Raw genomic sequence first — 23,661 nt, forward strand, 5'->3', positions numbered from 1 at the left:
TATTGCCAACTGCAGGTCACGTCGTTATACCCGTCCTGTCTCTCTTCCTTTTGCCCATCTGTTGCCGTGCTTTTCATTTTATCTCTATATTTCCTTTCCTTTTACTCACTGGAGGGGATTTCAGTATTTACCCCACATAGTAGCTGTGACCATACTTGAAACGTGCGTGTGCAGAAATTTAGATCAGAGAAGAGACATCTGGGCTGCCCAAACACAATATCCTTCTTTTGAACCAGGGAATGTTTTGCAAGGCCCTGAGCACATTAGATGCTGAAATCTTTGTCAGACCATCCTATTATATCTTCTGTAGTCCTCTCACTTTTAACACTTCAGGTGGTGTGGGAGGTATTCTTAGGGTTAGATGAACAAACGGTGGAAATTCACGGTAGCCTGACATGCTGACTTTTGCGAATGTGTTTTCAGGGTTCTCTTACACATCGTTTCGAAGTGCCATGAAGAAGGCTTGGATAATTATTTAAGATCCTTCATCAAGGTTTGTGGAGTCAGCTTTCTTTGGGGGGCGGTTTCTTTTACATGAGAATTTTGACTGATGGTTAATTTTCCTTCCTTTGTAGTATAGCTTCCGACCTGAAAAACCAAGTGCTCCTCAGACCCAGCTGATACATGAAACTCTGGCTACTACGATGATTGCAATATTGAAACAGTCTGCTGACTTTTTAGCAATAAACAAACTGCTAAAGGTAAGGGAACAGGACAAAATAGGAAACAAAAGCAGCCAGAGATGTTCTCGCTGGGTACCTTCCTATCTGGATTCTGGTCTTTTTGTCATTTGCTCCCTTTCTTCACACCTCCACTCAGGTATCCTTGTCCCTCATGCTGTCCACATAACCTTCTTCATTCTCTTCACCCATCCTGCCCACCCCCTGTTCTCAGTCAAATGTGTAATAGAATTGTGTGAAAGAAGGACGTGGATTAGAATCCATCACATAATAGTTCTGTGACCTGGAGCCTGCTATTGACCAGCTCTGAGCGTCCTAATTCCTCATTTTTAAAATATAAGTAGAGTGTTGAACACGTGGTTTCTGGCACATAGACACTCCAGTGATGGCTCTCGTTTTTATCATGATCTTTACCATTTCTGTTAATGGTTAAATTTCAGTTTCAGGCAACTGAGGATATATCTGCTTGAGACTTTTCTCGATCCTTCAGATCTACTTGGGCAAACACCTGTGCTTCTTGGGCTGGCTTCAGGATTGTACCAAGGGCAGGGTTGGGTTCCCCACTGGCTGTAGACATGAGTAAGACTCATTGTCTGTAGAGAATTTAAAAGCAATCATAAAATAATCTAAAAGTTGGTTTGCTTTCAGCACCATGTGTAAGCAAATCAAAACAATGTCAGTGATAAAATCCTTCCCTCCCTGCCTACAACAGAGACAAACATTCCCACCACAGGCCCTTTGCACCTCAACAGCCAGCCCTGAAGTACAATATTACTTTTCTGGCGAGACAATTTGAAAGTATTTTGTGAAACTTCAGTAGTGAATCGTGATCACTTTAAAATGTTAGAGTTCAGAGATAAGATCCATATTGATTTGTCTAACTTTACTAAGTTTTGGGATTTGGGTAACTATTCAAAATTGATTTTATTCGTTTGTTTGTTTATTTTAGTATTCATGGTTTTTCTTTGAAATTATTGCAAAGTCTATGGCCACCTACTTGTTGGAAGAGAATAAAATTAAGGTAAGTAGGCTTAAGAATGATATTTAACATAGGCAAAGAAGACTAATGTTATTCACAGGTAGCAGTGACATGCAAATCCTCTTAACCTAAGGGCTCTTAGCCCTTAGCAATTTTTCAATTTTGCCTTAAAAAACAACATTGGAGGGATCCCTGGGTGGCGCAGCGGTTTAGCGCCTGCCTTTGGCCCGGGGCACGATCCTGGAGACCCGGGATCGAATCCCACGTCGGGCTCCCGGTGCATGGAGCCTGCTTCTCCCTCTGCCTGTGTCTCTGCCTCTCTCTCTCTCTCTGTGTGACTATCATAAAAATAAATACAAAAAAAAAAACAAACATTGGATATGTTGCATAAATCTGAGGTCTGACAGTTCATACATTTTCAAAGTCCTCAGAGACTCTTCCACATGCATTCTTTCCTATTGGTTATTTGCCATGTAAAGCTCATTTTCTTTGAAGCTTTCTCTTTATCCTGTAGCTTAAAAATGTCTATGTCAAAACATTCATTTGGAAGAACAAGCGCCAAATTAGAAATAACCTTTCTCCTAGAAAGGTCTAAGACATGTATAAAGTTAAAAACACCTTATGTAATAGATATGTTTCTGGAATGTGGTTTATACATATAGTTGTATATTTACATTCTCTTAAAAGTACAAAGGAATTTTCTTAGTTATAGGAATTATACAATTCAGATTTGTGAAGTGAAAGATATTCACCTCATATTTAACTATTTTTTAAAAGATTTTATCCATTTATTTTATTTTATTTTTTTATTTTTTGAGAGAGAGAGTGAGAAAGCAAGAGAGAGCATGAGTGGAGGGGAAATGCAGAGGGAGAGAAAGAAGCAGACGCCCTGCTGAGCAGGGAGCCTGACATGGGGCTTGATCCCAGGACCCTGGAACTATGACATGAGCTCAAGGCAGATGTTTAACTGACTGAGCCACCCAGGAGCCCCTCATATATACCATTTTTATCAGATGTTTCACAAAATGGATTTACCAAAATAGAGATGCATGGATATATTCTTTGTGTGTCAGGGGAAAAAATTGAATGAAAATCTGGGGTATGCCTACATCTCAGGAACATAATTCCAAAGTTGGTCTGTTGATGATTTCAGTCTGTTGTATTTAGAGATCCAGAGAGGTCCTGTAATAATCCGAAGTGTACATTGAACTAGCGATGTCATTTTTAAGTTGGGAGAAAAGTTATACTCCAGTTAAAAAAAGCACATTCATGTCTGGAATGTGTTTGAAAATAAAAACAGCAATTGATTTAGACCTTTTGCAATTCTGACTTTTGGCTATGCCTATTTAATTTAAGCTTCCCAGAGGCCAGAGATTTCCAGAGGCGTATCATCATGTCTTACATTCATTGCTTCTTGCAATAATTCCCCACGTGACTATTCGCTATGCCGAGATTCCCGATGAGTCCCGGAATGTCAATTATAGTTTGGCTAGCTTCCTGAAGGTGAGTTAAAGGCAGCCAGAACATGGTAAGGAATTATTCTTCACCAACATGGTCTTTAAAGCCAAAGAAAAAAAATGCCCACTTTCTAGAGACTTGGCTAGGTCTTGGTAAGCCTGCTGGTGAAACCTCTGACTGAATTGATCCATCAGTTAAACAGCCTAGTCTGATTTTTTTTTAGCACCCCCACTGAAATGGCTAATTAATTAAATCAGAGGTCCCACACAGGGGGCGTAGCCAGAAAGCATGTTTTGCTTGTTTCACATGATGTGTTTTCAAATATGTTAATTTGAGTGCCTTTAGATGGGGCATGTACTTTCTGGGTTGCCACAGTCCCCACCACTCCTTAGTATACCCCCACACACACTCTATGCGTTTAAGTCACTTCTCTCACCCCTGCTGGCCTTTGAATTTGCAACTCTGGAACTGAAGCAGCCTGTTTGCTGACATAACCACAGGCTCCATGTTGTGAATCCATGTGAAGGAACATTATTCATTTTGGTCCCGTGAGATGATTTTGTTTGAGAGAGACCAGAAGTTCCTATCTTGACAAGGAACTGCACGTTTATTGTCATTATGTTTTGTTACTATCTGTACGTAAGGGGCGATGCTAGAGTACAGTTGTTCTATAAAGTAGGTAACAGCAATACTTGATTTGTTGCAGAGAAGGGGTGTGGGTTCGTAATGCACTTGGTCTTTTCCTGCTCCTTACTACTGCGCCTCTTTTCCTGGTTCTCTATCATTTCTCAACCATATGTGAAGAGCCTCATGGTCAAAAATTCATCCAAGCATTTTTAATGTCTCACGTACTCTTATCTTCTTATTCAAAATTCACAACGAGGTTTCAGAGCTCCAGAGTATGACTTTCTGATAGAAAGCCTCTCTTGGCCAGAATTAAAATAACATCTTAACACTAGTACAGAAATGTGTGTTTGTGTATCAAAAACCAAACATCCACCTATCTTTTTAAAGTAAACTAAGGTTGACACCGTTTGAAATGTAAACTCTCAGTTTCTTCCATGGAGCTGAAACTTGAAGCTTATTACATATGGAGACTAGAATGTAGTTGATTTCAGAGCAGTGTTTACTTATTCAGGTCAACAAAAATTGGCCTGTCTTCTCTGGGAAGATTCAGAGGTGAGAAGCTGTCTCTGAAATCCCATTTCTCATACATATTCAAGATAGAATGTGATTGACTGTTTTGCTGAAAGCAGAAACAAGATCCAGTAGGGAGAACAGAGCAGGAGAGATTATGAGCTGGAACTCATTAGAGCCTAGAAGAAGAATTCCCCCTAGTAAGTCTTGAGGGTGTCACAGGTAGAGGATCCATGAGCAAAGAGGAGGAGACAGGTGCATTCAGAAATTTAGGGATGAAAGAGAGTCATTGTGCAGAGCATTTAGGATGTGTGGAGGTCCAGCCAGGTGATGGAAGGCCCTGAATGTCAGGCTAGGGAATTTCGATTTTGATCTGTATGCAATGGAGAAAGACCAGTGATTTTGGAGGATGTTTGCCGCTGGAATGATGGAACAAGTGAGGACAGCAGAGTCAGGGTCGCCAACTAGAACCTCAGTCCTATCCCATTGTCTGCCTGGTAGAGTCCATTCATCTTTGAGGCTCAGCTCTTCCCTCACCTTTGCATGGCGTGTTGAGCACCCCTTCTGTTGTTCACATATCCTTCACATACTTCTGTGGTACTTCTTACTGTGCTGTATTTTCGTTATTTATTTGTCTTCACCATTGGAAGAGAGTAAAGACCATGTCCTATCCATACCTTTGTATTTCTCTAGAACACTGTCTCAATCACCTTGAGAAATGAGATGCAAAAAGCTGGTTAATCAAATATTGACTTCCTCGTATCTCACAAGAATAGTCTGAGCCCTAAGGAGGACATAAAGAGAAAGAGGGACTTCCTGTTGTCCTACCTAGGTAAAAAGACAGGGAACTAATAAAGTACAAGCTAGTGGAGAATAGAATGTTTCACAAGGGACTTGTGGGCCAAGGTGGCTACAGAAGATGGGATTTCATCAGAACACCAAGGAATAGGTAGGATTTGGCAGAAGTAGTGCTAGAATTACTAGCTAGGCCTGGCCTGAACCAAGACCCAGAGGTGGGAAGACACTGTGCATCCTGAGCAGATAATGAGCAAATGAGCTGTACTGGGCAGTAAAACGGGAAAAGTAGGTTGGGACGATGTTCTAAGTGTCCTTGAATGCCAGGTGAAGGGGTCTGAAATTATATTCAAGGCAATAGGGAAGTGTTGAAAGCTTTTGGGAAAGAAGGTGACATGATTGGGGCTTGCACTTACAGATGAATCTGGAAGCAGATGGATGGAGAGATGATAGGCACGTACTGGTTAGGAGGCTTCCTGTAGTTGAGTAGTGGCCTGGTAATGAGAGTTTTCCCCAGGAGGAGGACAGCGGTTAGGGCTGTCGGGGGCCGAGGGCGGGGAGCATGTTTGAGTAGGCTGAGACTTGAAAGAACACAGAGACAACCTTCTTTTTGGGTCTGAAACGTTGACATTGCCAAACCCCACTTTTAGTGGCTAATGGACCACCATATGCTAAGCATATGCTTCACTTTGAGCGTTTAGAATTGACCAAAATGAGACAGAGTAGCCAAATAGATTACATATATGTGTATGTGCATACATATTTATTTGTGTGTGTATTTACATACATAAGTACGTTTACAGATATATGTGTATGTGCATCTCTCTGTCTATATATGAAAATTGTGCAGCTGGAACCCGATTCCCATAATAAATCACTTGCCCTCTATCTTCTTCAAGATCACCTACAGTAAAACTCTGAAAACTATTATTCTATTACCTGTAAAAATGAGAATGTCATGCCCTTCATGTGGAACAAATTTTACAACTTTAAAAAGCTATGCTTGCCCGACTTCCAGAATTGTGTCACTCTTCATTTTGTTTTGGTTTCTGTAGCGCTGTCTGACACTAATGGACAGAGGATTTGTTTTCAATTTGATAAATGACTATATATCTGGATTCAGCCCCAAAGATCCTAAGGTAAGTTATAAGGATGTAACCATAGCAGCTGCTGGACATTAGAGCATGAGACCCAGAGTGGTATTTCTTTTCTGGAGGATTTGGACCTGTTCTTTTTGTTTAGGTACTTTGAGTATAGCTGTACCTCAAAGCAGGGGACACTGGTTAGCGTTTAGGGAGTCCCCAAGATCACCCACATGGAAAGACTCCCAGGACTCAACGTATATGGTTACGGTAGCCTTAGTCATGGCTCAGACTCATTACAGTGACACAGTGAGGCTACCTAGCTGCTGTTGCAGTAAATTTACATTGTCCATTTGCAGTAAAGGAAAAACATATCCGGTGGAGTCCTTGGCGGTTCTCAAACGGGCTTCCCAAGTGCCCGCCCTCCTTCCCTCCGGTGAAGGCCACATGGACCACACCCTTCTTGCAGCAGTGACAATGCAGCCATGTGTGTGCAACCTTTCTGTTCAGGGAAGCCCATTTGGAACTAGGAGTTTAGGATTTTTCCTGGGGGCCGCTCCTATAGTGGAGGCCAGTCAAAATTCCAGAGTTGGGAAAGGAAAAGAGCAGATGTTCACAATAAATCACATTGTTTATACAAATGGTCTAAAAAAAAAAAAAACAAAAAAAAAAAACAAATGGTCTGAGCAGGCCGGCAGAGAAGGCACAACCTTATCATGTAGAGAGCATTTGAAAATCCAATTTCCCAAATGCCAGCCAACAACCAACCTTGCAAGTGGGCTTTCTTTAAAAGGAGAGCCTACTGTGTTAACTCTTTCCTGCATGGGTCACATCTCAAGGTATCCTTAAAACACCGAACACTTCTGTTGGGGAAATGAATGCCCTGTATGTAATCATTAAAATTAGTAAATGCCTACTAAAAAGGAGTTCACGTGTCGTTTCCTTCTATTTAGGTTCTGGCTGAATACAAGTTTGAATTTCTGCAGACAATTTGCAATCACGAACATTACATTCCTCTGAATTTGCCAATGGCATTTGCAAAACCTAAGCTCCAGCGCGTTCAAGGTATGTATTTGCATTTTCCATCATTCGAAATTGTGTGTGTGTGTTTTTTTTTATGGGGGCTAGTGCTAGTGTAGTGTAATGTCTTCTAGATAAACCGTGAGTTTAAAGGTAACCTCAGAAGCATTAAATGTTGGAAGATACGTCCATTAACAGTATTCTGCACTTGTTTCATCATGTCAGTGATAGTATTCATAGCATGGAGAAATCAGGTGTATTACACTGATGGCTGCTTTAACCAGAGGTGTCAGATACTAGTAAAATTACTTTCTGTAGTAGTGTTTGGACTCTTACATGAGACCAAATTAAAAAGAACAACAAACCATAGAAATGCATTTCCACTGAAAGGAACGTCAAAAGAGAAGCATAAAGGCAGAGTGGAATTGTAATTCGTTGTATGTTATTAAATGTATGAAATGCCTTCAGTTAACTCCATTGCTAGTTTAATTGAATGCTTTGTTGTGTAGCACTATTCTTATGTTACTATGTTTTTTATTTGTCCCTTTTCTTTTCATATATTAATTAGATTTTTTTTCATTTGCTGTGGACCGTTTGACTTCAGTAGGTAGGTTTAACTCGGTTCACTCTAAAGTAGTTAAACTGTCTTTAAAAACAATCTGATGAATGGCTAAGATGGACGGGGTGGGGGGGCTTTGTTTGCTTTCCAAATCGTCCTGAGCCACAGTGATGCTTTAAGCTGACATTCTCAGACAACCAAGGAGATGGTGTAGGAGGCAGTATGATTTGTTGCCTTTTAAGATAAGCTTGAGCATTAATTGCTAGAGGAATCCACTTGAAAACAAGTTCCTGCTCCAGGCAGCATGGGAACCGGAGGGTGTATCTGTTCTTTAAGTGTGTGTCCTCTCTCCCAGGCTTGTCTCCTTCTCTCTGACCCCGTCTAATGACTGCTTGGCTGCAGTTTTGGAGGTCTGGATGAAAGTACCCGATGGGATTTATTCAAATCTCTGAAGTAAAAAACGTACTGCCATTGCAGAACCTGCCCACTAACCCAGCCACCTGGGTTAGTCATTGCTAGCCCTCATGTGTGGACAGTGGTCGGGATTCACAAAAGACAATGACCCAGGGTCAGAAGAAAATCAGCTGCCTTGGTCTCCAGGGGAGTAACTGCTGAGTGGTGGTGTTAGTCATTGAATCAGAGCCAGCGAAAGTGAAGAAAAAGTGTTTAGGAAACCAAGCATCCCTGCGCAATCACATCCCAGTTAGATGCTGAGCGTGTGTAGCTCGAATACTTCCCCATTTTTTATCGGTAGCTGTGAGGAAGTGAGAGGAAAGAAGGCGGCATCGACAGATCATCATGATTTAGGAGATCAGACTACTCACAGCGTTTATGGTGTCCTAACTGGATACGTAGAATTATATGAACTGTTGAAGAGGCAAAAAATAAAAAGGCAAAGAAAAGAAAATATATCCTTTAGCTTTATGGCTTAATTAAATTCAAGCATAGAGGAGAGGAAATAAAGATTGTGAAAATGTGCCACAGAAATTATTAAACTTGGTTACCTTCCCTTGTGAGTAGTTACAAGGCAAGTCTCAACCAGGATGTTGTTAGCAGCTGAGATTTAAAATGGACTGAGGTCTAAAAGGGAGTGAAAGACATAGTTCGAAGTGGTGATTTTCTGAAGTCAAAGATCTATATTTGCCTGCTGATGAAATGGAGTGAGATGAGGCCATTTTTCTTACTGTTCTTGGATGCCAATGTATTAGAGCCAGTATGTGACATTTAGACAGTCAGTAGTTAATATCATTAGAATGATTCAGTTGTCCTTGTCTTCCTTTTCCTACTTTAAAAGTGTAAACAGATAAGTAATGCAAGTATTGTTGTATAGAAGCAGTCCAGTTTGTAGTTGTGACTAAATCTTTTCAAGTGTAAAGACGTGTTAAGACACTGCCAAATGTAGTATTCTTTCATTCTGGGTTCTAGCTTAAGACTCCTAAGAGTTAAAAAGAATCTAGGATCTAGGAAAAAGAAATCTAGGAACTGTCTTACTGATTGAAATGATCATTAAGGCTATTATACAGCCCTAATTATGAGCGCACCTGTCTTGTAAAAATTTTGCATGCTCATTCTACATGAAAAAAGAATTGTTCACATTTATTAATGACTAAATTATAGTTCTTGCTGGCATGATCATGTTACTAAATAATCAATACAGTATTTTAATGTTAATGTGATTTGTGATTATTTTTATCAACGGGTTTTAAATTTCATTATGCTGCAGATTCAAATCTTGAATACAGTTTATCAGATGAATATTGCAAGCATCACTTCTTGGTTGGTTTACTTCTGAGGGAAACCTCCATTGCTCTCCAAGATAATTACGAGATCAGATATACAGCTATTTCTGTCATAAAGAATCTTTTGATAAAACATGCATTTGACACTAGATACCAGCACAAGGTAAGGATGTCCTTGTAATCAGTATCACATTAGTCAATTTCTGCTAAGATTTTCCATTAAAGACAAAAGTTTTCAGTAAGGAACATAATAGGAACGTTGATGAACTTATTTTTATAAATGAGATTTGTTTCAGTATCAAATGATTCAGTTCTAAAAATACTTTTCAGTTAATTATTGGAGAAAAACACTGGTTTCTCAAATCATGTGTAAAGAACAACATACCTCCTTCATGATTTGTTACATAAGCTAAGTAGGATTTTAAAAAAAAATCATTTATGGTTATAGCCATGTATACTCTTTCAAATATATATCTCAGTATATATCCTCTAATATATATCCCTAAATGAATTATATTATTGATTACATGATTAATAGTAAGACATGTTAGCTGTGTCAAATGTGAAATACATAATACGAAGATTTTCTTCTTACTGAAAAAATTTACAAATACTATAAACTTTATATCCATTACACATTGTGTGTGTGTGAAGGCCATAGCTGTAGTTACTGTTTGCTGTACCTTTAACGTATACATTCAGATCTTATTAACATTAAGCCCTATGGACTTAAAAAAGTAGATTGCAAACTCTGTGGATTTAGAATAACCTAACTTATGTACCTGAAATCAAATGCCTCAAGGTAACATCATATTATTTCATAATTAATAATTTGTCCCTTGGTTTTTCCATTCAAAGATAAATAAAAATTAGGATATCATTTATTATTGTAATCACTTTGGAAAGCTGACTTGGAGATAGAGTGTATTCTTTCTCTACAGTATTCCCATTTGTCCATGATAAACAGAAGATGCCTGCCCGCTATATCCAGTCATATTTCTTTAATTCCAAAGTTTTGGTGGTTTGTTTGTTTACTTACAAATTTTGCTGGTTTTCTTCATGTGATTCTATCTTAAAGTGGATTTATTTTATGATTTTTTTTAAAGACTGTATTTATTTATTTATTTGACAGAGAACACAAGCAAGATAGGGGGAGAGAGAGAAGCAGGTTTCCTACCGAGCGGGGACCCCAACACAGGGCTGCATGAGCCAAGCCGAAAGTGGACACTTGACCCACTGAGCCACCCAGGCGCCCCTATCTTTTTCTTTTTTTAGATTTTATTTATTTATTCATGATAGAGAGAGAGAGAGAGAGAGGCAGAGACACAGGCAGAGGGAGAAGCAGGCTCCATGCAGGGAGCCCGATGTGGGACTCAATCCCGGGTCTCCAGGATCGCACCCTGGGCCAAAGGCAGGCGCCAAACCACTGCGCCACCAAGGGATCCCAGCCCCTATCTTAAAGTAGATTTAAACTCAGCTCTAGGATATCATTTGTTACTTACTGCGGTTTGCATTGGTTTCTGTCATGTTATAACTATAATAACATACTCCTTTTGCTTCATGATGTGCTGTTTCCTTCATGAATGTCAATATTGCCTTAATGCAAGTTAACCGGTATAATATATCTAAGCGAAAAGAAACCTCAAAAGTCAGCCATTCCACCCAAGCTTTGTCAGACCTTTAAAAATTCCAGGTACCACTGGGTTCTGGTTAACTGCTGCTTATGCCTAGTAGTGCTGAAAAGGATCTCATGCAATGTGGAGGAAAAAGTCTCTAGCCATGATTTCAAAGGTTTCATGGGAAAAGCACAAAATGAACTTCCCCTTCTAGAAGCAGGAAGCTCTGCTATTTCCCTCCTACCTCTTCAGATGAAAGTGCAGGAAAATGGGATTTCACTAGTGTCTTATCTAGAGGTGGAATTTTAAATATTTTCCACCACATATTTTGGACATTATTTCTTTTTTAAAATTCTGAGAACGGTACATGTACATACACACATACACACATGTAACTCTCGTTATCTGTAAAAATTCAACACTATGCCTACTTGAGTATTTGAGGTTTTGGAGTGTGGGAAAGATTGAAATGCCAAGCTCATTTCCCTATCAGTGACTTCTCCAGCAGTGGCCACTATTATTAGCTTCATATACATACTTCTACCTTGTGTAAGTGCAAGCCTAAATATATATAAAATGGAAACTATTAGGCATTTTTCTTTTTTTTTACTTAATGCATTCTGAAGGGGCACCTGGGTGGCTCAGTGGTTGAGTGTCTACCTTCGGCTCAGGTCATGATCCCGGGATCCTGGGATCTAGTCTTGTATCAGGCTCCCCACAGGGAGTCTGCTTTTCCCTCTGCCTATGTCTCTGCCTCTCTGTGTGTGTCTCGCATGAATAAATAAATAAATAATCTTAAATGCATCCTGAAGACTAGATATACATTAAAAATATCTGCATATTATTCCATCATATGGATATATCACATTTTATTTTATTTATTTTTTAAGTAGGCTCCACACCCAACATGGGGCTTGAACTCATACTCCTAAGATCAAGAGTCTCACACTCCACCAACTGAGCCAGCCAGGCACCCCCGGATAGTGCCTTATCTTTTTTAAGATTTTATTTATGAGAGAGAGAGAGAGAGAGAGAGAGAGAGAGAGAGAGGCAGAGGGAGAAGCAGGCTCCATGCAGGAAGCCCAACATGGGACTTGATCTTGGGACTCCAGGATAAGGCTGGAGCTGAAGGCGGCACCAAACCACTGAGCCATCTGGGCTGCCCAGATAGTGCCTTATTTTAAACCATCTTCTAGTAATAGATTCTTTTTTTTAAAAAAAAAAAGATTTATTTATTTTATTCAGAGAGAGAGAGACTGAGAGGCAGAGACACAGGCAGAGGGAGAAGCAGGCTCCATGCAGGGAGCCCGACATGGGACTCCATCCCAGGTCCCCAGGATCACACCCCAGGCTGCAGGTGGCGCCAAACCACTGCGCCACTGGGGCTGCCCCTAGTAATAGATTCTTACTTAGTTTGTTTTCTGTCCTTTGTGCAGGCAAAGCTTAATATATTTTACACTGACTATGTGTTTTCCTGTATTCCTGTTCCCCCTGAGAGAGTTGTAGTCTCTCCTTCCCTAGTGATCACTATTGAACTAAAGTGGACTCCCTTCTAGAAGTTGTAATATTAATAATAGTAGCTAAAATTTATTGAGGACTCATTACGTGTCAGACACTGTATTAAGTATCATTATTATCCCCATTTTACAAAAGAGAAAACTGTGGTCAAGTGACTTGTTCACAATGCAGGAACTAGTAGCAGGAGAACTGGAAATCATACATGTATAAAATCCAAAATCTGTGTTCTTAGCCACTAGACTATAGTGACTGTCACATCCAAAGTGGGACACTGAAAACTTAGAGAACCACCAAAAAAGGATGACAGCGATGGGGAAATGTCTTGAAACCAAAGTCATGTGAAGAATAAAGGAAAGGGATTAGGGCCATTTAGCTTTGCAAGAAATGAATTAAGCTGATTCATGTTAATGGTCTTTAAATATTTAAAGAGTTGCTGTGTAAAAGTGCTAGTAGCTTTACTTTTTGTAGTTGCAGAGGGCAGAGCTATACTTAGCAGGTAGGACTTAGAAGGAGTAAATCAGCTATAGGACCCTTCTAATGGAACCTAGGAAAAGGCTGGAGTGTTTAAGGGAGAAGTGTAAAAGGAGCCATTTGTCAGGGGTGGGTAAGGGCCATTCCTGCCTTGGGCGGGAAGTTGGACTCGAATGTTGGTTCTCAGGCCTCTCTGCACATCAGCATGATATGGGGCAGATTCCCAGAAATAATGAACAGTATGAAAAATTGTTCAACCTGAATAACAAATGCAAATTCAAGCAACAATGAGATAACTATTGATCTGCTGTATTCGGTAGGTTGACTACTGAGCCCTAGAGGCCTTCTCTAAGTCTCCAGACAGACCTCCCAAAGTCATGAAATGTGAAGGGGGCAACCTTTATGCCATTACATCCACTGTTTTTGCTGACTTGAGTGTATGTACATTTTGGATGAGGAATGTCTAGAGCTGAGAAAAGCAATAAATACATTTTGGTATAAGAGGTACCACATTAAGACTACTAGTGGCCAGGAGATAAATAAATATATTTATTTACAAATAGATCAATCTCCCAAGTCTTAAAATTGACCCGAGGGGCCAAGATCACATTATCTTAACTGCTTTGATCAAAACAAAACAAGGGTGCCTGGGTGGCTCAGTGGTTGAGCATCTGCCTTCAGCTCAGGTCATGGTCCTGGGGTTGAGTCCCACATTGGACTTGCCACTGGGAGCCTGCTTCTCCCTCTGCCTATGTCTCTGCCTCTCTGTGTCTCTCATGAATAAATAAATACAATCTTTAAAATAAAACTTTAAGGAATAGAGTAACTCACCATTTTTCAAAAAGATTTATTTATTTGAGAGAGAGGGAGAGAGAAGGGGAGGAAGGGCAGAGGGAGAGAGATAATCCTGAATCAGACTTCACACTGAGTATGGAGCCCAATGCGGGGCTCAGTCCCAGGACCCCAATAACCTGACCTGAGCCGAAACCAAGATTTGGCCACCCAACTGACTGAGTCACCCAGGAGCCCCAGTAACTCACCATCTTTTTTACTTCTTTCATTTATTCATTCTTTCAGCTGATGTGTATTGACTATCTTCTCTATGCCCAGGCACTAGGATTGAAGCAGTAAAACAAGACAGACACAATCCCTGTGCTCATGAAAATGCAACCCTCACTGGGGTTAAAGAATGGGACTGATACCTGCTTCCTAGGTCCAGTGCTATTTTTAAAAGAATGAACTTTTGCCTTTTATGTAGTTAACGTTTGAGGGATGTGATTTGACTCTGTATTGTGTCTACATTCAAATACCAAGAAGGTTCTGTGGTAACTAGTTTTGAGACTGAAAGTACAAATAGACTCGTGCTTCACTCATTTGTTGTGGTTATCAGCCTACTTAGAGTCTCAAAACAGATGAGGCCAACTTTGTGATGTAGACATATTATATACCTACTAAGCTTTGGATAATTATTTTTCAGAACCAACAAGCCAAAATAGCACAATTGTACCTCCCATTTGTTGGACTGCTTTTGGAAAATATCCAGCGGTTAGCAGGTCGAGATACTTTGTATTCTTGTGCAGCCATGCCTAATTCTGTAAGTAGTTATGTGTCTCCACTGGTGCTATCCCGTTTTATTGACTTGTTTAGAATTGGGATCGTATGCTGTATGGTCTCTATCTTAATCATTACTTTTCATTCCATTTTTACAGTTAAGACTTTTTCTAGAGCAGTGCTTCTCAAACTCTACTGTGCATGCGAATCACCTGGGGATTTTGTTAAAACAGTGATTCTAATTCGGTAGGCCTGCAGTGGAGTTGGAGACCATGTGTTTCTAACACACTTTTGCCTGATTCTGGTCCAAGGACTACAATTTGAGTAACAAGGTCCAAGAGAATACCAAGAATCCCTTATACCCAGTGTTTTGTTTTTAAGATTTACTGTTGTTATTTGCCATTAATATATTTATTCAACTTGTAAACTGAACGGAAGATTCTTTGCTTCCAAAATGTGAGGCACCGGGGGCTAAGCTGTATTCCTTTGCTTCCCTTTTGCAGGACATCCTCCTTTTGGTTCTTCTTGAAGGTTGCTTTTAGCTCAGCACAATTGACCTGTGCTTTTTTCTCCCTTTAGAAGCTTAGTGTTAAAAGCAACTTTGGAGGGTAATCAGTCTCCCATTTGGCAAAACCACTTTTTGGCATTGTAATAATTAAAGCTTTCCTTCCTATGTTAGACCTAAAAGGTTTTCTTATCTACTTGTCCTAGTTTTGCCTTCTTAGACATACATAGAACACATCTGTTTTCCCACCTCTGCATGATGCCCCTTATACAACTGCCTTCTAAATTTTTGTTGAGACCAGATATCTCCACTCCATCTGCTGTCATTCCAAAACCCTTGACAATCTTGGTTACACTCTTAGATACGCTCCATTTTAGAAGTCACTCTATTAAAATGTGGTGTCCAGAATTCTACACTTTAGAGTCTGCCCAGTGGGACGAGTAAATCCTGCCCTACCTCCCACTCCATGTTCCATATGGCCCAACATCACTTTCACACTTTCAGTAGCCATGTCATATTGTTGAGTGGCAGGTTAAACTGGGTCATTTTACAGCTTCCTTTGGAAATTACCCCTATCAAATGTCCTATCCGATTTGATCAGCCTGCCTTGGGTTCCTGGGAAAGCTGCTTTTAAGCCTCCCTGATGGCTTTATTGCCTATAGCTCCTGATTACATAAATCAGCTCAATGTGGGTGCTACATTATCTACCTGGGCTTTAGGCTGGTCTCTCTTCACAAATACTCATGCTTATCCTCACTCCACAACATTTGACAGTGATATTTGGAAGTATTTTACTTATCTGTTCTTTTTTCTGTAGTTCAAATTTATCTAGGGCTTCTGGTCACACCCCTCCTTCTAGCATTGCACCTAGTTCCAAGGAGGAGAACTGAGCCATGATTGGGCTGCAACCAGTTGCAGCTTTTACCAGCTATCTAGAGTTCTGTTACTTGGCCAGAGGTCATGCTTGCAAAGTATACTAGTCCCCTGTTTTTAAAGAGATGTCACCTAAATACTAATAGTGATAGCTGATTTACACTTTCACAGTGAGCTTTGTTTAAAATTAGGGTACCCTCTCATTCTGTTGATTCCAATTTCTCATCCTTGTGTACAAATATGTTGAAATGACAGAGGTATCACATTGTGTTACAGGCATCCAGGGATGAGTTTGCATGTGGCTTCACTTCACCTACAAATAGAGGGAGTCTGAGCACTGACAAAGACACAGGTAATTAAGTCCTTTAAAGATTATACGTTGCATGGTATGTAGAAATGCATCCTTTCTCTGTATTTTTGAAATACTTCATAATAAAAGTCATACATAGCATGTTTTCTACTAAAGTTTAATTAAAATCTGACTCTCAGGGATCCCTGGGTGGTTCAGCGGTTTAGCGCCTGCCTTCGGCCCAGGGCATGGTCCTGGAGTCCCGGGATTTAGTCCCACATCAGGCTCCCTGCGTGGGGTCTGCTTCTCCCTCTACCTGTGTCTCTGCCTCTCTCTCTCTCATAAATAAATAAAGAAAATTTAAAAAAAATAAAATCTTAGTCTCATTTGCAGCCTTTTTTTTTTTTTTTTGCTTAAGTTTCCTTATCTAAGCTTGTTTAAAATGTAGCTTTGGTATACTGACAAAACAGAGGCTAATGAGAAAAACACTGGTTTCTGTTTTTATCTGTCTCCAGTCTTGGATAAGACACTTCCATTTCCTGGGTCCAAATTTCCTTATCTATAAAATTCTCTCTCAGATTGTGTGGCTTTCCTTTATTACTTCCAAGGAACTTCTTGTAGTTTCATACATAGTAAAATATTTCAAGAGGTTAAAAAAATCACCCATTGTTAGGCTTTTTTTGGTGTTTTGATATTATATAGAAACTTCAAATTTTAGTTGACCAAGATCTATCCCCTAAAATCTATCTTTACTTAAATTAACCCAGTACCTACTTTTAAAAATATTTTTTGACCATTCTTTCTGTTGTTAACACAAGGACTTGGCTTTATTCCAGCTTATGGGGCTTTTCAAAATGGACATGGAATTAAAAGGGAAGATTCAAGAGGTTCCCTCATCCCAGAGGGAGCAACAGGATTTCCAGATCAGAGCGGAACTGTCGAAAATGTAAGAACCTAAATATATGGGATAACCCTAGGGATGTGTTGGGCTACAACAATCTTTCTTCTCAAAGGCTTTCTACTCTCCTATAGCCTCTCTGGATCTGTAAAAAGCGTCCCATAATTCTTGGATATTGCGGTGGTTCCTTCCTATCACAGCAGCTGCTACTTGGATATTTAAAACTGTGGAGGATAAGGCATTCATCATTAAGAGTTCTAACTTTGAATACCTCCCTTAATCCTCACATACTATAATCTGTTCTAGAGAGGGAAGGTTCAAGTTTAAAATATCTAATGCACCTTGTCATTTAAATCCCTTCATGGCAGGGTTAATTCAGCCTTTCATTCTTTTGTAATAGAATAGTTAACATGGGAGAAAAAAAATTAGGTCTCCAAATTGATGATCTTGGTGTCTCATCATCACTTAATCAGAATATGTTCTCTAACATTAAAATTTGGGAGATGTCTGCCTTGAGACAGAAACCTCATTTTATTTTTGAGACAGAGAAGAAGCCAGCGGCAGGGGGCAGGCAGCAAGGAGGGGCAGAGGGCAAGGGAGAGAGAATCTTAAGCAGGCTCTATACCCAGTGCAGAGCCCAACGCGGGGCTTAATCTCACCACCCTGATTATAATGACCTAAGCTGAAATCAAGTCAGACACTTACCTAATCAGCTGAGTTACCCTGGCACCTGGGAAACCTCATTTTAGGCCAGTAAAGCCTTGTGACACTACTATGTAAAATCACAGTCATATAAAATTAGGGTTGGAAGGGTGCATAAATATAATAAATTCCAACTCAATTTACAAATGAAAATTGGGTTTGTGACTTAGGACAACCACACAGCTATGGCAGGCCAGACCTGAGCCCAGGTTTTCTGATTCCAGCAATATTTCTCCTTTATCATGGCATTCTTAGTGTGTACCAGAATCACCTGGGGAGGGACCTAATAAAAGCAGATAGCTGGGCCCCACCCCAGAGTTTTTTATTCCATCTGGGATGGGGCTTGCTAATTTGTTTTTCTAAGTTCCCAAGTGATGCTGATGCTGCTGGTTGGGAACCACTCCTTGAGGACCACTGGAGTATACTTCATTGAGCTTGGGGGTAAATAGTAATTTATTCACAAAGGTTCCTATTTCATGTCATTTAGAATTCTGTCAACAGACATTATCATAGGTAAGGCAGATAAAGGACAAAGAAGTTAAAGAACTTGTTAATAATCACACAGCTAGCAAGCATTCAGAACCTAGGTGTTTTGCTCAAAATGAAAATTTGTTCTTAGTAAATCCTAGTTTAGTAATTGCGTATCTCCAGCCCAGTTTAGCTCAACTGTGGAAGTATTGGTTTTTAATAAGGAAAATTCTTTAGATTATTAATACTCTATTCATATAAATTCCCAAATAAGTCAGATCTTGGCATGCTTAATAACTGATATTTTAACAAAAGTCCTTAAATAATGGGAACATCACTAGTTTGTAGATGCTCTAGTTTTGAAATATTACTGGACTCTTCATCATATTATCTTGTAATATTAGCCCTTTAAAAAACATAGATTCCCTGACCTATTATTTGTAGGTTGGATTTTAATTAATAAACTTTGAAAGACTCAAATTAAAAGAGCTTAAAATGGCTCTGTGCTTTGTTATACCTTAGTTAAGTTCCTCCTCCATGTAAAAGCTATTTTTCCTGGAATAGCCACATATGGTTATTTAAGGTTTTTACTACTACTAAGACACAGAACTTATGGGAATGAAACACAGTGTTCATGACTATTATCTTGGTGAAGACCCTCAGATGATTTCTAGTGATACTACTCTGTGCAATAGCAATAAAGAAAGATTCCAGCTCATTTACCTTCCAAGTATGATATAAAATTTGGATTTAGGCTTAGAATTTTCCCAAACAGGACTAATGATACAAATAGTTATTGGGTTAAAGGTTACAGGGAATTATAATATTGTTTCACAAAAGTCCTGTCTTTCTATTACAGACCCGACAGAGTTCTACAAGGAGTAGCGTATCCCAGTATAACCGATTGGATCAGTATGAAATCAGAAGCCTCTTAATGTGCTACCTGTATATAGTAAAAATGATTTCTGAAGGTGAGTTACCAGCATATTAGGCCTGGTCTCTACTAGACATTTACCTTCGCAAGTTCATGCAGTAAATATTTGATCATCATTTGTATGTAGAACACGTACACATTCGAAACAAATCTTTGAAGACTCTGACCTTAAAACATTCCTATATTTCTAACTTAAAATAGGTACATTTTGGTCATAGAGGTTTGATTCTTCTATTTTTTGGATTTAAAACTTGATTTCTAAAATGAAACAATAGTTTTCAAAGTGCTAAACTTTTTTTTTTCATGCAGAGCTTATAATTCAGTAAATGACCGATGTAAATAGAAGGAGGTAATAATAACCAGAAGTCATATTTAATACTTTAGTTTTTATTTAACCCAGGATTTGGAAAACCAGAAGCAAACAAAAAAAAAAGACAGGAAGGGTTTTCTAAGGGTAGGGAATGCCACTTTTATCTTCGTAGCATCACTGATGGTATTGTGTGGTATCAGATTCTTTTTCAGACTCGTTTTTTTCCCTTGGTGTCGAGTTGTACTATTTACTAGTATTAACACTTCTTCATATGATAGAGTAACCAAAGGGTTTTCATAAACTGCATGTCCTCTGGAAGTAAAATCAGGAGGTTATCTTATTCCCAAATACCACATTTATTTATATAATTCCCTCCCTTTTCTTCCTTTTCTCAGTATTTTTACTGAAAAACATGTATGCAGGAATAAAGAACATAAAAGGACCTCGGTTCTGATTACCATTATACATGTTATCATTATATTTTACTTATCTATTTCCTACTTTATTTTTAGTAAATGTTATTTTAAAGTTTTTTTATAATAATACAGGCTATAAAAACAAAATAATTTGATAGCTAGAGACTAAAAATAGATATGAATAGTTCTAGAATATCTTAATAAAACAGTAGAAATATAACTATAATCTTTAAGTTCTAAGACTGTATAATTTAAAGTCAAAGACTAGGGATCCCTGGGTGGCGCAGCGGTTTGGCGCCTTCCTTTGGCCCAGGGCGCGATCCTGGAGACCCGGGATCGAATCCCACATCGGGCTTCCGGTGCATGGAGCCTGCTTTTCCCTCTGCCTGTGTCTCTGCCTCTCTCTCTCTCTCTCTGTGTGTGACTATCATAAATAAATAAAAATTATAAAAAAAAAATAAAGTCAAAGACTATATTGAGACTATATGATGTACCACCCTCTTTTGGGAAAGAAAGAAATAAAGGGAGATCATTTTGAACCCTGGTGGTATTACATTCTGAGAAATAATGGATCAGTTAACAACTATAGCCACAGCTCACTATTTTTGTCTTCCCACAAGGTGAAAAGTGGGCAGACTTGGAAAGTGATGGTTAATGTATACGGGGTTTCTTTTGAAGGTGATGAAAATATTCTAAAGCTGGGGTGATGGTCTACAACTCTTTGAAGATACTATAAACTACCATATTGTGCACTATTTAAATGGTTGAGTATTATGGTACATGAAATCACTCAATAAATTTGTTTTTTTTTTAAAAAGGTCTAAGGGGATCCTTGGGTGGCTCAGTGGTTTAGGGCCTGCCTTTGGCCCAGGGTGTGATGCTGGCATCCCCGGATCGAGTCCCGCGTCGGGCTCCCTGCATGGGGCCTTCTTCTCCCTCTGCCTGTGTCTCTGCCTCTCTCATGAAAAAATAAAATCTTAAAATAAAAAGGTCTAAGAGGGACACCTGAGTGGCTCAGTGGTTGAGCATCTGCCTTTGGCTCAGGTCATGATCCCAGGGTCCTGGGATCTAGTTCTTCATTGGGCTCCTCACAGGGAGCCTGCTTCTCTCTCTGCCTTTGTCTCTGCCTCTCTGTGTGTCTCTCGTGAATAAATGACTCTTAAAAAAAAAAAAAGGCCTAAGAGACACATGAAAAAACAACAACAACAACAACAAAAAAGTAGTTGAATACCACCATACCCCAAGGAAAGAAAGTTGGGGGCAGGCAGAGAAAAAAAGGAGGAGGGGGAGAAGAAAAGGAGGGGAGGGGAAGGAGGGGAGGGGAAGGAGGGGAGGGGGAGAAAAAGGAGGTGGGGGAGTTGCATTGCTGACTGCTCCTCTCTTCCACATGTGCACACGTGGACACGTGCACACCACACACACACATGCGCATGTGCGCAATCACATACTGTGATAACCAGTGACAAGTCTCTGGCTGTTTTTTTTAGTGTCATGGATAGGACCATAACTGCTTTGTTTCTTGAGAACTTCATAGTTCCTGCTCCTCTTATAAATGTTGACCTCTCTTGCTGAATATTTGGTCTTTGTTCATTAGATTTCTCTTTCTTATGCTCTTTTTGATTTTTAAAAGCACATTTTTAAAGAAATAGTACACAGTCTGTCACATCTCTTTATCTTTTGTACATGTAAAGTCATATTCATTTTATTCTGAAAAAAATCTGCTTCTGGATCTTTCTCAATGGATGTATTCTAGTTGCCTGGTCTTGTAAATTTTTTAGTCTATGTGCATTTAAATGTTGAACTCTTATAAGTCCACACTCTTCAGGTCCTCTCTTGGCTTTAATTTGTTCATAAACAGAGCAACTTAATTTCAACAAAAAGATGGTAGACCTCTATCAATGGATGTATTCTAGGTGCCTGGTCTTGTCTGGTAAATTTTTTAGTCAGTCTATGTGCATTTAAATGTTGAACTCTTATAAGTCCACACTCTTCAGGTCCTCTCTTGGCTTTAATTGGTTCATAAACAGTAGCAACTTAATTTCAACAAAAAGATGGTAGACCTCTATCAATGGATGTATTCTAGGTGCCTGGTCTTGTCTGGTAAATTTTTTAGTCAGTCTATGTGCATTTAAATGTTGAACTCTTATGCCCACACTCTTCAGGTCCTCTCTTGGCTTTAATTGGTTCATAAACAGAGCAACTTAATTTCAACAAAAAGATGGTAGACCTCTATCAATGGATGTATTCTAGGTGCCTGGTCTTGTCTGGTAAATTTTTTAGTCAGTCTATGTGCATTTAAATGTTGAACTCTTATAAGTCCACACTCTTCAGGTCCTCTCTTGGTTTTAATTGGTTCATAAACAGTAGCAACTTAATTTCAACAAAAAGATGGTAGACCTCTATCAATGGATGTATTCTAGTTGCCTGGTCTTGTCTGGTAAATTTTTTAGTCAGTCTATGTGCATTTAAATGTTGAACTCTTATGCCCACACTCTTCAGGTCCTCTCTTGGCTTTAATTGGTTCATAAACAGAGCAACTTAATTTCAACAAAAAGATGGCAGACCTCTACACTTCTGTATGGAAGTAGAGGGATTCTAAATTTCCTTCTCTATTTGTGCTATATTTTATTAACTGGCAATAAGTCATTGTTTCAAAGTCTTAGTCATTTGCCAAACTTTTTTTGTTCTTATTGTCTTATTATTTACTGAAAAACAGAATCAGAGTCAGGGGTAATCAGTTACACAGTCTGAATGGACAAGAAGACTGTCCTTTGGTAAAAGAAAAGCATTTTCCTTGAGAGGATAAGGGAAAGCTACTTCTCCCTTTTTCCTGACTGTATCTTGGCTTTTCTCTTGATTACAGACTCAAAGATGAAACTTTGAGTATCACTTGGAGGCTTATAGGCACCATACTCTGTACCTGTAGATTCATTACTATTCTGCTTAACGGATTGTTCAGTGGACAGTGTCTGGTTACTGTAATCTTTTACAGAAAACACATTGTTGCAATGAGCAGTACCAGCCTTCAATCTTCTTTTCCCATTAGATTTTAAGGTATAGTCAAAAGGAAATACAGTTAAAGGGGGCTTTTCCTTTCTCAATGTAAAAGGGGAAAGTGAACTTTTGTTATAATCAGGCATATTTTCCTCTGAAGTTTCAGATATGACTTGAGTAGTTGGGTTTTCTGCAGAAATACTGGAAAGGCTCCAAGAGAAGTCAATATGAGTTTCACACTTTTGTGTGGAGGTCTTCTGGGTGATGATACGTTTCCTTTTTGGCTGGCCAAGCTTGTCTTCATGAAGGTTTGAAACATCTTGAAATCCATCCCCACTTTGAGGATCAAGTGTAGATGTTAAAGGAAAAACTGCAGTTGACTTCTGATTGGTACTGCTCACTGAAGCAGGCTTACTGCTATTAGAAGAAATCTCAGGAGAGATCTGTGGCTCCTCAAAGAGGTCCTGACTGCAAAATGGAATTGCAAACTTTGGACTTTGTCGTCGTTCTTTTTTTCTCCCAGATCTTATCTGTTCAGTATTTGATTGCCTCATCATTTGGATAGGCAGATACATCTGAGCACTTGGGGCAGGCTCCCTGACCGAAAAAACTTGCACAGACCTTTGAGTACAGGGAATAAAGTCATCATCATCGCTATCAGAGTAAG

At 39.3% G+C, this 23,661-nt stretch overlaps 1 protein-coding gene across 3 annotated transcripts in view; it reads left to right on the forward strand.

The window, feature by feature from the left end:
• The window catches only part of DOCK11 (dedicator of cytokinesis 11), a 189,670-nt gene that overhangs the window by 106,524 nt on the left and 59,485 nt on the right, over positions 1 to 23,661 (forward strand). For 2 of the 3 annotated variants that reach the window (XR_005985654.1, XM_041740921.1), the window contains exons 25-36: positions 424 to 493; positions 576 to 701; positions 1,630 to 1,701; positions 3,016 to 3,162; positions 6,105 to 6,188; positions 7,085 to 7,196; positions 7,720 to 7,758; positions 9,434 to 9,612; positions 14,532 to 14,648; positions 16,260 to 16,335; positions 17,109 to 17,218; positions 19,200 to 19,311. Coding sequence is in view for 2 of the 3 variants with exons in the window: in XM_041740921.1 (XP_041596855.1) it covers positions 424 to 493; positions 576 to 701; positions 1,630 to 1,701; positions 3,016 to 3,162; positions 6,105 to 6,188; positions 7,085 to 7,196; positions 7,720 to 7,758; positions 9,434 to 9,612; positions 14,532 to 14,648; positions 16,260 to 16,335; positions 17,109 to 17,218; positions 19,200 to 19,311 (1,244 nt within the window). In the remaining variant the exon portion in view is untranslated. The remainder of the gene's footprint in view (positions 1 to 423; positions 494 to 575; positions 702 to 1,629; positions 1,702 to 3,015; positions 3,163 to 6,104; positions 6,189 to 7,084; positions 7,197 to 7,719; positions 7,759 to 9,433; positions 9,613 to 14,531; positions 14,649 to 16,259; positions 16,336 to 17,108; positions 17,219 to 19,199; positions 19,312 to 23,661) is intronic. The other variant, XM_041740922.1, reaches the window with a different exon arrangement.

Source organism: Vulpes lagopus, chromosome X, assembly GCF_018345385.1.
Source record: "Vulpes lagopus strain Blue_001 chromosome X, ASM1834538v1, whole genome shotgun sequence".
Taxonomy (NCBI): Eukaryota; Metazoa; Chordata; class Mammalia; order Carnivora; family Canidae; genus Vulpes; species Vulpes lagopus.